This window comes from Toxorhynchites rutilus, chromosome 2 (genome assembly GCF_029784135.1).
Source record: "Toxorhynchites rutilus septentrionalis strain SRP chromosome 2, ASM2978413v1, whole genome shotgun sequence".
Taxonomy (NCBI): domain Eukaryota; kingdom Metazoa; phylum Arthropoda; class Insecta; order Diptera; family Culicidae; genus Toxorhynchites; species Toxorhynchites rutilus.
The window spans coordinates 293127765-293143699 of NC_073745.1; the positions used below are offsets into that span (position 1 = coordinate 293127765).

General features: G+C 39.2%; 3 protein-coding genes and 1 long non-coding RNA gene across 5 annotated transcripts; 1 reads left to right on the forward strand and 3 right to left on the reverse strand.

Moving 5' to 3' along the window:
- Positions 1–8170: 8170 nt before the first annotated feature.
- Positions 8171–10146, forward strand: LOC129764627 (lethal(2)neighbour of tid protein 2). Its single transcript, XM_055763890.1, has 2 exons — positions 8171–8544; positions 8648–10146. Exons 1-2 carry the CDS (start codon positions 8250–8252, stop codon positions 9895–9897), a joined length of 1545 nt encoding a protein of 514 aa, XP_055619865.1. The 5' UTR covers positions 8171–8249; the 3' UTR covers positions 9898–10146.
- Positions 8701–13221, reverse strand: LOC129764632 (L-seryl-tRNA(Sec) kinase). Its single transcript, XM_055763899.1, has one exon. The coding sequence runs from the start codon at positions 13219–13221 to the stop codon at positions 12328–12330; it is 894 nt and encodes a 297-aa protein (XP_055619874.1). The 3' UTR covers positions 8701–12327.
- Positions 13139–13975, reverse strand: LOC129764637 (mitochondrial import inner membrane translocase subunit Tim10B). 2 transcript variants are annotated; one of them, XM_055763906.1, is made up of 2 exons: positions 13700–13975; positions 13139–13607 (listed from the first exon to the last, which is right to left on the reverse strand). In XM_055763906.1, exon 2 carries the CDS (start codon positions 13605–13607, stop codon positions 13278–13280), a length of 330 nt encoding a protein of 109 aa, XP_055619881.1. In that variant the 5' UTR covers positions 13700–13975; the 3' UTR covers positions 13139–13277. The 2 variants fall into 2 exon arrangements, with proteins under 2 accessions (XP_055619881.1, XP_055619880.1); XM_055763905.1 differs by having other exon boundaries at positions 13695–13973.
- Positions 13976–14234: 259 nt separating this feature from the next.
- Positions 14235–15350, reverse strand: LOC129764638 (uncharacterized). Its single transcript, XR_008741180.1, has 3 exons — positions 15197–15350; positions 14700–15137; positions 14235–14643 (listed from the first exon to the last, which is right to left on the reverse strand). It is a non-coding gene; the product is annotated as an uncharacterized LOC129764638 (long non-coding RNA).
- Between the last annotated feature and the right edge of the window lie 585 nt (positions 15351–15935).

Sequence of the window (15935 nt, forward strand, 5' to 3'; positions counted from 1 at the left end):
GTAATAATCTAGACGCTAAATGCAGAACAATAGTGCTTTTTACTGTCTACGTGGTATGTGGATATCCGCTTATCTGATCAACCGTATCCACCAAAAAAAACTTTTGCAAAAAAAGGCATTTCAATTGCACGAATAACAAGAATAAGTCAACACATGAGAAACCATATTTTTCCGAATATTGATTTAATTGCATCTATTTATTTGGTCAATAAATTTCAATTCAGCACAGATGGGTACACCTTTTTTTGAGGTTATAACACGTAGGGTTGGTTAAGCGAATGATTTCAAAGATTATATCTTTAAAACTGCTGCATTGTTAAACCTAACAAACTTTTCCAAATCTAACAAGTATGAATGCAGCATTAGAATCTTCCAGGTTCTTACGAATTCCGTGCTCCAAAAGTAAAATGTTCCGTGATGAAATCACTGTTACAGAAAATATACACCGGTAGGATAAGTGGGCGCAATCGGATGCCCGGTAAAGGATGGGTCGCTTATATTTTCGGCGCTTTGATGTCTGGTTTTTAATGTTTTTACCATGCCTCAGTTCTTGGTAACCATCGAGCGTTTTTGATTATAATAGTAATAATGTCAAGCTTCTAAATTGTTTAGCAACGATGGGATGAACGCAATATTAAGATCTAAACATTTGATTGAACAGCATGAAGCAGCTCGAAATTTCTAGCCACTGGCAAGAAAAATTTGATCGAAAATTGTGTCTCATAATGAAATTTTTAATATAATGAATTTTAGTGGAAACATCAAGAAATAAATAGTAATACTAGTAATGGTATGTAATTCTTATTTCGTTTTTATTTCGACATGACATATTAAGCTTTATTGATGCATTGGATTTATTCACAATGAAATGTGAATAAATCCAGTGTCGATGTTTGGCGGCGTTATTTGTTTAGGGAGAAAAATTGTTCTCTATCGAGTTAGCAGGCCCGGAGCCGGTTTTAAATTGTTCGAATTTTGAATGAAAATTTTTACTTTATGTTATTTGATAACCTGCAACATGGAATCCTTGCCAAACCATTTATAGATACATTCCGTATATTTTCATTAAAACTCTTTATTACAATGTAAAAATATTATCAAAAACATTTTTCGTTTAATATTTTCTCACAGTTTGCGAAAAACCTTGTTATTTTTTATATGTAACTAGCTGTACCCTGCCACGCTTTGCTGTGGCACATTGTGGTTGCAGGGTTGAGTTGAATTTTCATTTTTGACGTAAAACTACGTCTTTCATTAAGGGTGTCAAATCAGAAAACAGGTCACGTTTTTATGAAATAAAGTTAACGTTAATAACTATTCTTGCCGCGAACGGATTTTGGCGATTTACATACTAAACGAATCGGAAATTCCCTAAGATTTGTTTAATATGCTATACATTAGAATCTCCTGGTTTGTAAATGGTTAAAATTCATGAAAACTTTAAGCGTTTCCATTTTCTCATACATTTGTTCTGTCCATTTATGTGCTTTCCCAAACAGAGCTGTCAATAACGAGCAACTTTTCGACAACCAACGAAGGTGAAATCGTAGGATTTAAAGTCTCGGTGAACAAAGAAAAAGTAGAAGAATGAAGGGGAATACCTAGATTATAAACAGTGGATCTCGCTGAGGCAAACTTTCATTCGGCATCGGACTGTTGAGCAATCCAGTTCACTTTGCTTTCGCTGCGCTTCGATCTAAGATTGGACCCCACCAGTGGTAATCCAACTCGGATATCGTAGTTTGGGTTTTCTGTTCGTTTTTCGCGTTATTCGTATCGTGTGTTTTTCTTTCTGCGTCATAAATTGGACGTTGTGTGATGAGCAAGAAGAAGAGGAAGGCAGGCTCGAACCCTGCAAAAAACGAACGCATTGCCAGGGGCAATAAAATTTCGAGGCAAGCGTCATCTAATGATGCACGCGATGTTGGTGCAGTGAGAAACGCTCGCACTGAACCGAGCCTTCGCAAGTGTGACACCGCATCGAACAACAGCGAAGTAGGCGACTCCGGCGCGTCGGTCGAAAATGTAAGCGCCGTTACCCAGGCCGCAACCAAAATCAAGCTCCCCCTGCTGGTGGTGAAGGCGGTCGCTCTTGATGTGAGGTGCGTGGAAGAAAGATCAAATGCACAATACCCTACCCCTCGCAGCTGACAGTATAACAGTGATGTTGGTGATATATCATAGCAGCAGTAGTAGCATACATTTCCACTTCATTTCCTTCTTCAGAAGACAACGGTGGAATAGGTAAACCACGCTTAATATTTCCTCTCTGTATCGGGTGATTTCACTGTAGGATTATACAAACAGCATTGAGGAACCCGTGCAGTGAATATCAGAATTTCACACTTGACAAACTCATCAGCGAATTCGCGTCGATGGGTGTTACAGCACAGTACAAGCTGTGTGGCATAATTCAGTCTTTTTCCAAGCAGTTAACATTGTTTGTTTTCCGTCATCATAAGGGCTTCGTTGGTGCCTTTGAGAATGCATCAATGCATTAAACTGACGTTATGGCGAAGCAGGCGTTAAGGTTGTTAAATTATTTGGAGAAAACCAAGCATCTTGAATGTCTTACTGGAATGCTATAAGTTATTTGGGTTCGCGTGCCAGTTAGCCTTTAATTAGGATTGCATTTGCGCTAATCTTGATCATAATGAAGAGATGCTAATGTTTTCGAGGTTTTCGAGGTTAACAAAAGAGTGTATTTCGCTTGTTTAGTCATCAAGAAAGTAAATGTCGTTCTGGAATTTTGTATGTGATTAGGTTTCGCTTACCAGTAGCGAAACTTCCTCCACTAAGGGTGACAGCTGCGCTTCTCTCGAACATGAGAAAGAAATACATCTTTTTTCGAGGCCAGTAATATTGGGGCTGATCACGAACGTCACTTCACGGTGAAAACGAAATGATTTGTATGTAAGGTTTTATGCACTTCATTTCGTTATCACCGTGAAGTGACGTTCGTGATCAGGCCCATAAACAGAAGCGTTTCTTTTGAGAATAGTGCAAAATGATGATAAGTGTTTATATTCCTAGTAGTTTCAAGCCACCAATGTAATGGCTTTGTATGCATGTTATGGCGAACGCTTGCTTGGCGCTTGGTTTACGTTGTACGAACGATGCCTAGAGGTGCGATTCCACTGAGGCAATACTAAATAACATGTAGCATGATTTTTGATACTTGCAAGTGTTGTCATTGTTGTTGTTTCCATGCGGTGCCTAAGATATATTGATGTAGTTATGAGATGTGGAATAATGGTGCTGATGCAACATGTATATAATCGACTGTAACCGAGTCTATGTCTATTGAGAAAAAGGCCACCGGAATAGTGTTCGAGGTAAATTTTCAATGCATTGAAATGAAATAAATTGCGACATACAATAAGCTATTGTATTGTTTTGCGAGGGCAAGAACGAATAATCAATCAATTATCGTCAACTGATTCTACAATGAAAAAACCATTTCACAGATTATTCTACTAAGCAGTTGTTTCTAAAATTTCACAGCATTATAGAATAATATCCGAAGGTATAAACAAGCGACTTATATAAAATAACAGCGTAGTTCTACGTCAACAATGCGGTCGTATCTTGGACACAACCTCCTATAATCTCTTTACTATTTTTAGAGTTTTTGACGCGTACACAAACGAACACAACATTTTTAAATATATAGAGATAGAGATGGATGAGCGAAATCGATAAATTTTAAATCATTCCGAAACACAATTTCAGTTCATGATTTTGTCAAACACTTGAAAAAAAGATGTTTCCATCACATAGAATTCATATTTAATACGAAATGGTTGATTTTCATAAGAAGCTTAATTTCAGAAATGTACTATGGCCATATAGAAGATCATTTTTTTCCATTTTTTCCAATTTTTTATGCCGTAACAACATTCCTCGGAGTGAAATGTATATTGTGTCCAACTTTGAGCTCAATCGGTTTCGTATTTTTTTAGTTTTTGACGCGTACCCAAACGAACACAACATTTTTATATATATAGAGATAAATATTTGGGTACTTTCGTATTAGCGTCACCGGAGCCGAAATACAATATATAGCAATTACTTAACCGGGCAAACGTTTGCCGCCCGACGCTCGCTAACGCTCGGTCGGACCTAACTAAAGGATCGTATCCTGTGTTTCAAACTAACCGGGCAAACGATGGAACACAGGTTTGTTTGTGAAAGGCCGCCGCCACCGACGGCGGGTCGGCATAATTTGATATTTTTGACGTAGAACTACGTCTTTCATTAAGGGTGCCAAATCAGAAAACAGGTCACGTTTTTATGAAATAAAGTTAACGTTAATAACTATTTTTGCCGCGAACGGATTTTGGTGATTTACATACTAAACGAATCGGAAATTCCCTAAGATTTGTTTAATATGCTATACATTAGGATCCCTTGGTTTGTGATTGGTTAAAATTCATGAAAACTTTAAGCGTTTCCATTTTCTCATACATTTGTTCTGTCCATTTGTGTGCTTTCCCGAACAGAGCGAGCAACTTATCGACGACCAACGAAGGTGAAATCGTAGGATTTAAAGTCTTCGTGAACAAAGGAAAAGTAGAAGAATGAAGGGGAATAATTGCCTCGAGTATAAACAGTGGATCTCGCTCAGGCAAACTTTCATTCGGCATCGGACTGTTGAGCAATCCAGTTCACTTTGTTTTCGCTGCGCTTCGATCTATGATTGGACCCCACCAGTGGTAATCCAAATTGGATATCGTCGTGTGGTTTTTTTCTTTTCGTTTTTGGCGTTATTCGTATCGTGTTTTTCTTCTTTCCGCGTCATAAATTTGACGCTTCGCGTAGTGTGTGATGAGCCAGAAGAAGAGGAAGGCAGGCTCGAGCCCTGCAAAAAATGAACGCATTGCCACCCAGCAAACATTAAATCGCATAACAAGCGTATATATAACATCATATGCCCTAAAATTTGGTTGGCATATAATGCGCCTGACTGGCATATCCATGCAAAAGTGGAGGCATATACATACATGGCAAATGCTTACCGAATTTGTTTGGATGAATATGCAACTTTGACCGGCTATAATAGCGATTATGTTGGAATTGAATTGCGATCTAATATGAATATATTCATGAATTGTCAAAGCACCAAATACGACTTTTGCCATACTCTTATACGATTCATTACAGACATAGAAAAAAAAACAAATGGCGCAAAATATTTTCGTTAAATGTTTATTATAACCTCACGAATCGCCTCTTTTATATATGAGTATTTATATTTGTAGAAATATTAAGTATTTAATTTACTTGTGTTGGGAGTGGAATATAAATGTTTAAAATGACACAGATTGATGTTTGGTGAAAACTGCTCCGATGTGGGTTCGAACTCCGGTCGTCTGGATTATCATCGACCAGCTATCTCGCGCGGCTATCTGAAATTTAATTCAACAGCGGTTAAAACTTTCGCGTGCATCAGCATTTCATTGACATTTCAATATGATGTAATATGTTCTTTATTAGGTTCTAATATGATTTACTGTTTCATGATTTTCTTCAGCATGCAACACGGTTTACTACAGTACTGAATCGATTTAAATTATACGCTTATACGACACACAAACTGCATCAGCGTAATATACGCATATGATGCGGATTAAATATATTTTACGACAATGTACATCATAAAATTGATGTTTATTATACCGAATTGCGACTTAATTTGATAATGATATATAAAATCGTGTTTTTACATTTTATGCGATTTCAAATATACACGATACATACTTTGGTTGATATTATATGCGATTATGATTTATTCTGATTTCTTGTAAGACTTAGTACGTGCAAAATTATACGATTTAATGTTTGCTGGGATGGCAACCCATCCCAGCAAACATTAAATCGTATAATTTAAAGGCGATATACATACAACCAAGACACATTTGTATGATATATGATGCAGATAACTAGCATATACACACAAAAGTGGAGGCAATATACGTATATGCCATATTTTGTACGCATATAAAGCCATATATAACGATATGCGATGCTTTTTGGACTGATATGCGATTTGATACGACAACGTTACCACTCAATCCATCGATGACGTGGAAAATCGTGTTTTTGCATTTTATGCGATTTTAGATATATATGATCGATATTTTGATTGATATTTTATGCGATTGTGATTTGATACGAAATTATATGTGACTTATCATGTGCAAAGTTATACGATTTAATGTTTGCTGGGAAATGCTTACCGAATTTGTTTGGATGAATATGCAACTTTGACCGGCTATAATAGCGACTTTTGCCATACTCATATACGATTTATTACAGGCATAGAAAAAAACAAATGGCGCAAAATATTTTCGTGAAATGTTTATTATAGCCTCACGAATCGCCATTTTTTTATATGAGTATTTATGTTTGTAGAAATAATAATTGTTTGATTGACTTGTGTTGGGAGTGGAATGTGAATGTTTGAAATAGCGCAGATTGATGTTTGGTGAGAACTGCTCCGATGTGGGTTCGAACTCCGGTCGTCTGGATTATCATCCACCAGCTATCTCGCGCGGCTATCTGAAATTTAATTAAACAGGGGTTAATACTTTCGAGTGCATCAGCATTTCATTGACATTTCAATATGATGTAATATGTTCTTTATTAGGATCTAATATGATTCACTGTTTCATGATTTTCTTCAGCATGCAACACGATTCACTACAGTACTGAATCGATTTAAATTATACGCTTATACGACACACAAACTGCATCAGCGTAATATACGCATATGATGCGGCTTAAATATATTTTACGACAATGTGCATCATAAAATTGATGTTTATTATACCGAATTGCGACTTAATTTGATAATGGTATTTAAAATCAAGTTTTTACATTTAATGCGATTTCAAATATACACGATACATACTTTGATTGATATTATATGCGATTATGATTTATTCGGATTTCTTGTAAGATTTGGCACGTGCAAAATTATACGATTTAATGTTTGCTGGGCAGGGGCAATAAAATTTCGATGCAAGCGTCATCTAATGCTGCACGCGATGTTGGTGCAGTGAAAAGCGCTCGCACTGAGCCGAGCCTTCGCAAGTGTGACACCGCATCGAAACATAGCGAAGTAGGCGACTTCGGCGCGTCGGTCGAAAATGTGAGCGCTGTTACCCAGGCAGCAACCAAAATCAAGCTCCCCCCGCTGGTGGTGAAGGCGGTCGCTCTTGACAAACTCATCAGCGAATTCGCATCGATGGGCGTTAGAGCAGAGTACAAGCTGTGTGGCATAGTTCAGTCTTTTTCCAAGCAGTTAACATTGTTTGTTTTCCGTCATCATAAGGGCTTTGACAATGCAAATTTCACAGCATTATAGAACAATATCCGAAGGTATAAATAAGCGACTTACATAAAATAACAGCGTAGTTCTACGTCAACAATGCAGTCGTATCTTGGACACAACCTCCTATAATTTTTTTTAAAGTTTGTTTAGTTCACTTGAAATTCCATTGCATCCCAAATTTAGAAAACGGTTGAGCTTCGTTTTCTGAGATTGGGAAGTCTAGTCAATGTCAACGGAAATTTATTCTGCTGACGCGACCAGAAATGGATACATTCCATTCGCAGATCTCATTATTTTCTAAGAAGCCCAGGAGGCTGAAAGTCTCAAAAATAAAGGATAATAAAAAAAAAGATATTTGTAAAATATCTATGTTTCTGAGCCAAGACCAAGATTTCAATTTTTCCTTACCAGATGTCTGTGTAATAACCGGGGCTCTGGCAACTCTATCACATCCAATGCAAATTGAGCGTAGGTAGCATAAAACAGGGCTCGCGCTTAGTTTGGTGTCATATATGTTAATATTTGATTACGTTGGATAGTTTTCTTTGGCAAGCGATGTTTGGACACCCATCCGGAAGCATTCTTGACGATTTGCAATTAAAATCACAACTGAAGAATCGCGCGGAGCACTTAATTTTTAATTTTAGGTTATGATTTCTATGCTCATGATTTTCTATGCTGGCTACTAAAAGGCGGCCATCTTAGCAATCCCTTGGTAATAACGACAAATTCGAAACAAAACAAAACAAATAAAACCGATGACGTCATACCAGATGCTCGCATCACAGCGACGCTTCGAATGATCCCATTGCTGTCAAATGCTCCAAATGCTTTCGGTTCTATTCCTCCCACGCAATGGGTGGAGCGTAGAGAACGGAGCTGAACAAGTAGCCTTGTCCTTCAGAGCAACAACATGGCACCTCCGGGTGCGAAAAACAAAAATGCTTCTACCGGCGCACGAAAGCAGAACAGTCAGTTTTCGCCATGGAATCGATTGCGAAAGCAGTACCTAAATACTTCCTTCGTGAAATCGTTGATTTTTGATCCGGCCCAGCTACCACTCGTTTCATGGCTCATTCTGGCCGGTGAGTTTGTGCTGAACATTCTCGTGGTACAAAATGTTGCGTATACCGAAATTGACTGGAAAGCGTACATGCAGGAAAGCGAAGGATTCCTGAATGGGACAACTAATTATGCACTGCTTAGAGGTGAGTTTTTAAGGTGACGACTGGAGCAGCAAAGTTCTATAAATAGTCTGTGAAGGGTTGACATGTGAGAAAAAGAACTAAAGTCTTTTTAATTCCTTTTTAGGTGATACTGGTCCACTAGTATACCCGGCAGGATTTGTTTACATTTACAGTGCCCTGTACTACATTACCTCTCGTGGACAGAATATCAGATTGGCACAATACATCTTTATTGTTATCTATCTCATCCAAATGGCATTGGTTCTTCGGCTGTACAGCAAGAGTAGGAAAATTCCACCGTATGTTCTTGTGATCACGTCCTGCATTTCCTACCGGATACATTCTATATATGTACTCAGGCTCTTTAACGATCCGATTGCAATTCTATTTCTCTATCTGGCTCTCAATGCTTACATAGACAATCGATGGTCATTGGGAAGTTTATTTTTGAGTCTGGGTGTCTCCGTTAAAATGAATGTGCTTTTATTTGCACCCGCAATCTTGCTTCTGTTCATCACTAATTTGGGTTATTTGAAAACATGCACACAATTGATCATCTGCGGAAGTGTTCAACTTGTACTGGGTATCCCGTTTCTGCTTACTCATCCCTGGGAGTACATTAAAGGAAGTTTCGATTTGGGACGAGTTTTTGAACATAAGTGGACTGTGAATTACCGTTTTCTGGATAGAGATGTGTTTGAAAATCGGTACTTTCATCTAGCTCTGCTAGCCATTCATGTGCTGCTGTTGGCAGCTTTCGCATCACCATGCTTCAAATATTTCCAAAATTACTGCCGTCTGAGACATTTGGAAATGATGCTCAAGCCTCAAATCGATGCCAAGAACCGGGAGATGACACAAGCGAAAAAGAAAAAGGAAACACCAAAGGCCCAGATCGAGAAGGAAGAAAAACTGACCGAGGAACAGGAAAAGTTCCTAAAATCATTCGAAAAGGGCATCAAAAAGATGGCGAACAAAGACACCGTGAGTGCTAACGGCGCTGCACCTTTGGAGAAGGAAGAGGAGTCAAGGAACAGCAAATTCTCCATTCATTTCGATCGTGCCACTCAGCTGGCATTGCTTCCTATTTTTACCGCAAACTTCATCGGAATCGTTTGCGCCCGCAGTCTTCACTACCAGTTTTACGTGTGGTACTTCCACAGTTTACCCTATCTGACCTGGTTTACCGAGTACACAACCAGTCTAAAGTTTCTCCTGCTGATACTTATCGAATTCTGCTGGAATACTTACCCAAGTACCAGCGTGAGCAGCCTCATCCTCCACACGTGCCACATTATTATTCTGGTTGGAATCGGTCGGAAAATGTTCCGTAAAATTCCGGAACTCTCACAGATCAGTAAAGCAACGGACTGAAAATGGGCTACGGTTTGATGCGGGGCATTATTACAGCAATCAATACAACGACGGAGAGACAGGTACATATGTGTGGGTGTGTTTTTGTCAAGACAGATTTCCGCGCTTCGAAGCGGAAATGTATTTCGCGACAGGTGCCTTGCCCGCGTGGAATTTGGTTTTATTTAGGAAGCAAGTTGTGAAGTTTTTGTTTCTATTTTACTATTATGTCAGACATGTTTTGTGAATATAGATTAATTTTTTTGTGAGGCCCATTGCGTTAATTGGTAGCAACTTGAAAAGAAGACCTGTTAAGTTTCGCATCTTCTACAGGGGAGAAGATGCGTGTGTTTCCGGTTTCGACAATATCCGTTGCATGAGAATCAACACGGAGGATTGAGGTGTGAGGCTATTTGGATTCGTTTAGGTTTGATTTACCTGGAATCCTGAATCAGTATTCATTTTATAGAAGCAATCGTAGTAAGCATATCTCAAATCGTTTGACAGCAAGTTATTTGGAAAACCTATATCTTTCGGCGGATAAAAAAATGAAAAATACGATCGCAAGCTAATGTTGAATTATTCAGAACAATTGAGGAAGTCAGAAGAAAAGAGATGCAAGTGGAGATGGATTTAAAACAGCTCCCAGGCCTGAAAATGTATAAGGCCACAGCTAGATGCGATGTTCCCAGCTAATTTAAGTTCGGTTTCTCTGAGAAATTTTACAGGAGTTTAATAATTTCGCCAGGGATTTGCAGCTGTGAACAGAAAACCAAGGTTCTCGTCACAAACAGGTCAATGGACTAGAAAATGTATAAGGAAGAGTGCCTGCAGATACGTCTCCTTCCGTTTATTAAGGCTCATAAAGGTCCGGTGAAGTTTTGGCCATATTGGCAAGCTACTAGTACAATCGAGAGGTGCTTCAGTGGTATCACGACAATGGATTACATTGAAAAAGATTGGTAAACGACTACTCTAAGCGCACCATGGGTACTTCGAGTATCTGCAGGCATAAAATAGATCCCATTTGTGATCCTTAGCTTTCTGTCCAGTAATTCCTATCTCTACATCCCCGCTGTCCGACTGGGGTACGAGCAACCATAGTGAAGATCAGGTAACCAACCTCGGTGGGATATGAGTCGTATACTGACAGGGAAGGCAGCCTATCCGAGCGTCCGTTCCGGCGGATGATCACTGTCCTCGTGCCAGAGTGGGACTCTAAACAGAGCTGTGCACAATGATCCTCCGGTGAGACTGGGGGTTGATGTAGGACCTGTAAGCTATCCTTAAAAATGGAACGCGCAGCAAAATTCACAACGAAATTTGCGACAGGACAATCGGGCAAGACTCACGCAAAGAACACGGAATAGAGATTGGAAACTCGGAACATGGAACTGCAAGACTCTCAATTTTCTTGCGAGTATCGAAATTCTCCCGGAAATATTGAGAGCCCACAATTTCAACATCGTAGCGCTGCAGGAGATTTGCTGGAAAGGTTCGATAGTGCCATCAAGTGTTGTAGATTTATCTAGAATGGTACAGATTTTTTCGAGTGTGAGGGGATGGACAAGAACAAGATTCATTTCGAGAGGTTCATCTGTCAATAGCTTATGTGTGAAGTTTCACGACATTTCGTTTATTTGTTCACAAACTACAGTTGTTTATGTGTATTCGTATAGAAAATGAGTATTCCTGAGTATTTGTATTGAGAATGGAAAAACAGGAATATCGTATGTTGATCAAACATTGTTCTTTGATGGAAAAATCTCCTAAACAACCAATGCAGTGGTTGACGAAATGTTATTTTACTCCTGCTACTTCGAGAACGACAGATGCACCTCGCTCTGGAAGGCCAAAAGAGGCTACGGATCCAGAAATCGTAAAACACTTAAACGACTTATTTTGAACGATCGTAAAGTGAAGTTACGCGAGTTAGCTGAGGCTGTGGGCATTTCAAAAGAATGAGTGGAATACATTTTGGACATGAAAATGTTATATGCGCAATTAGCGACGCGTTTGCTGACCGTCGGCCAAAAACAGTGGCGCGTTGATGATTCAACAGTCGATTTGGTGTTGTTGAAACGTAACCGAGTGGACTTCTTTCGACGTTTTGTAACAATGGATGAAACGTGGATCCTTTACCACACTCCTGAGGCAAAAGGCAGTGAGCAGAATGGCACTAAGGCAGACTTAGACGTTTCGTACTAAATAAAGAGAATCGAAATGTTGGAAACTCGCTATACCAAGTGTATTGCCCTCGATGGAAACAGTTCCCATTAAAAATTCCGGGACTTTTCAGTCCATGAGGTATGGTCACAAGTTCATCAAAAGTTTCTGGTTTCTGGTGGGGACTGCACTGTCCGTGTAATAACTGTTTAGTAGCTGTGGCATGTTACACTATTGTTATCATAATTACAATTCTCGGAAAGAAAAATTTAGTCAACATTGTTGTCAAAACAGTGAATGCATTCCCTCATCAGTAATTTCGTCAGGATTTATTTTAATTAATCCAGCTTTTAAATCGTTTAGTATCTTCTGTTTCCGAATGATCAATTCATTGGAAAGCAGCTTCAATTCAGCGCTGAACAGAATCAGTTGATTATTTCTCAAGATCTCTCCTACAGTTTTCCTGAGTAACAAATCCATTTTATGGATGTTCGATTGCTCCATCTTCATAGGAACTGGGATATCTGCAACACTCTCATACTCATTAGACCGTCGTAAAAGCTCGCTTACGATGGCATCATAATTTGCGGATGAGCCTCTCAACGTCGTAGTGTTCTTCTCCCATGTGTAAAAACGTGGACTCGGTTTTTCGAGCTTCATCCACATCTGCGAAACGATACCATCCGGAACGGGTTTCGTTCTTTGTGAGTTTCTAACTCGAGCGTCCAGCAACGGAACTTCGAAATAAATTTGCTGATAACCGGTGCAGTGTTTTCTGGCGAGTTTGAATATTTCGTAACGCATGCTTCTATAATACATATTGTCGTCAAGCAATAGGACGTATACTTGTGTCCCCGATGTTGGTTCCAGCTGTAGTGGCAGATCTAGACCGTATTCTTCCTTTAACGCCTCGCTCAATTGATTCATCAGAAATGGATCGTTTTTCTGGATGGCTTCTACTAGACTTTCAAGAAATCGTAATAGTAATTGTCGCTTGCTTTTGAACAAACCCTTATCCATATCATTTGCGTTTTCTAATTTGATGAAACTATCATAACAAATATGTATCAGTTTAACAGATGAATCCTTTCCTTCCAAATAACGCTGGAAGTTATTGCAGAAGCTAGTCTTTCCAGCCCCGGGGATACCTATCAGTACACTCAAACAAATTTTATTCATAGTTCTACCTTCTACAAAATTAGCCTATATTTCGGAATTTCACACACCGCCCAAACTTAATTGGCCACCGTTTCGATATTAGCAGTTTCCTCCGGTGCACCACCACTCGCGTCGGCCAGAAGCTGGCTCTGCACCTGCTGTTGTTGTTGAATCTCCGCTAGCTTTGCCTGTTGGGCTTCGAATTCGACCATTCTCCGCTGGTTGATTTCTCCCTGCACACCCACGTAAACCTGCATCAGCCGCTGGTTCAGGTTGATAAACTTGCCGACACACCGTTCCGCACAGCGAACTTCGTCTTGGCTCAAATCTCGACCGAAGAAATTGTCCACACAGGAAGTGAAACACAACTCAGTCACTTTGTTATATAATCCTAGCACATCTTTCATCTGTTGTAGCAGGTAAAGCGGGCGAATGAAATGAGATAACGGTTAACTTCGTTGGTCTTTCCCCAATAGCGGAAGAAATTTTGTTACATTACGTAGTTCGTAATCCATGTTTTTGATTTAGTTTTAATTTATCCTTCGGCAATGGTAATTGGAACAAGATATTCGAGATGATTTGTTTACTTATAAATTTTACCGGGGATAGTAACTTCAAGCAAAAAAGTGGGACCGATTCGAGGTTGCTTTTATGTAAACAGTGAACTTTTTTTACACTCTAATAGCGAATTCGTTTTTGTTCAGTTTCAACCCCAGTGCCGCACTAACTGCTGTCAAAACGTTTTTTTATTCACTCAGTTTCGTACTCAGTGTCGCACTAGTTCGCCCCGAAAGCTGTTACCCACATTCCGTTTTGCCTGCCAAGATCGGGTCGATGAAATGTCAACAATCGACCTCAAATGCTGCCACCTTGCAATCGAGTTATCGACCTTTCATATGCATTCATCGAACAACTTGACGCCACTTTTTCGCCAACATGTGCAAGACGTCGACCTGCTTGCAGCGCTGCTTTCAGCACTGCTTGCTGCTTGTTTGTATTGGTTTGTTATTGAAAATGAAAAGGAAATACATTGATCGATTTTAATCATTTTATTGAAAAAAAATAATAAAAATCCATGTATAATAAAAATAAGGTATATAATGGAATCGGTGCATCCGGGTTGTCTGGATTGACGATTCAAATCCGACTGAGTACATTGATGAATACCTCCTTGCCCTTGATGACACAGATATGTGGCTGAGGAGGATTCTTCAATGTGCGTGAAGCACGAGATCTCCGATGGGGAAAATTGCTCGAAATACTATCGATGGCCAGGTCCTGCTGCTGTTGCTGTTCCCCGGAATAGCACCCTGGACTTAAAGTATACTGCTGCGGGAAAGCTGATGCTGTTGGCTGGTGTGACAGAAGTGGAAATAAGCAATGTGGTGATGAGGGAAATCATCTTTCTCATTCGCCGATTGATTGAGTCGGATGTATTCATAGCTGAAACAAAATAAAATGATTAGTACGTGAAAAGCAGAAATGAATTCCCTACTCACCAGTTGTATGATCCGGATAAAAATGCGAACATTAAAATATCATGCGATTACGTTCGCTAACCTCGCCTATTTTCATTCTACTATACTACGGAATCAGTGCATTCGGGTTCCTCCGGGGTAGTAATTCAGCTGAGCAAGTTGATAAATATCTCCTTGTCGTTGAGTTTTCGTATCTGAAGAGGATTTTTGAATGTGCGCGAAGCACGGAACCTCTAATGGGGAAAGTTCTTCGCGATACCATACCATGGTCAAATTCTGCTGTTGCTGCTGTTGATGCTGTCCCCCGGCATTGCCAACAGGGGTTGGAGGTTACTGCTGCAGGAAAACGGATGTTGTTGGCTGCTGTGATAGAAGTGGAAATCCGCACTGTGGTGATGGGAGAAATCATCTTTCTCACTTACCGATTGATGGAAGCAAACGAGTCGAATGTATTCATAGCTGATAAGACAAGATAAAATAATTAATAATTAAAAAGCCGAAATATATTTCATACTCACCAGTTGTATGATCCATTTGTTTTTGTTTGAGATGACAGTTTAGCGGAGTGGAAAAAAGAACCACCAGTGATGCCATTTGGTTTGTTTAATTATTCAGTATTTTCGACTAACGAACTATCCGCGTTGACGATATTTGGGAATAGGCATGACAGTATGGATTTGCAGAAGGAATGAATACAATTTTAAAATGAAAATTATGAATGAACATGATTTTTCCTTAATCAAATTAGTACTCTATGTAAGTGAAAATCATCATTGCCTGCAAGTGGTGAAAAAACGTCATAAAAAATATGTTTTGAGATAATTTTATATTATAATGACAAGTTTTTTTGAGAATATCTGAACGTCTATAGAAAATAATTCAAATTAGGGTCATAACAACGTACTTTAAGTAGAAAAAATTATGCCAAGAAAAAAATTTCATACAAATTTTAGCAAATATAAACTGATTCGGGCCGACTAATATGATAGAGAATAGTTTGCCTCATACAAACTAATGCCGTATCCAGATGTCGATACCTAATCGTCGTCATCGTGAATAGGTAACAGCGTTACGGTCGTTGTTAGGTCGATGTTTTTTTCGTCGATTGGATTGTGGGTAGTTTCGCACTGAGATGTTTCACGGGTTGGCACTCGGGTTCACCAATACAACTATACTGAACTGTCAAGTTCCGAATATTGTTTTGGAAAATCTAAAAATAAAGACTATGAAAATGGAAAACCTGCTGCTTTTGCTTTT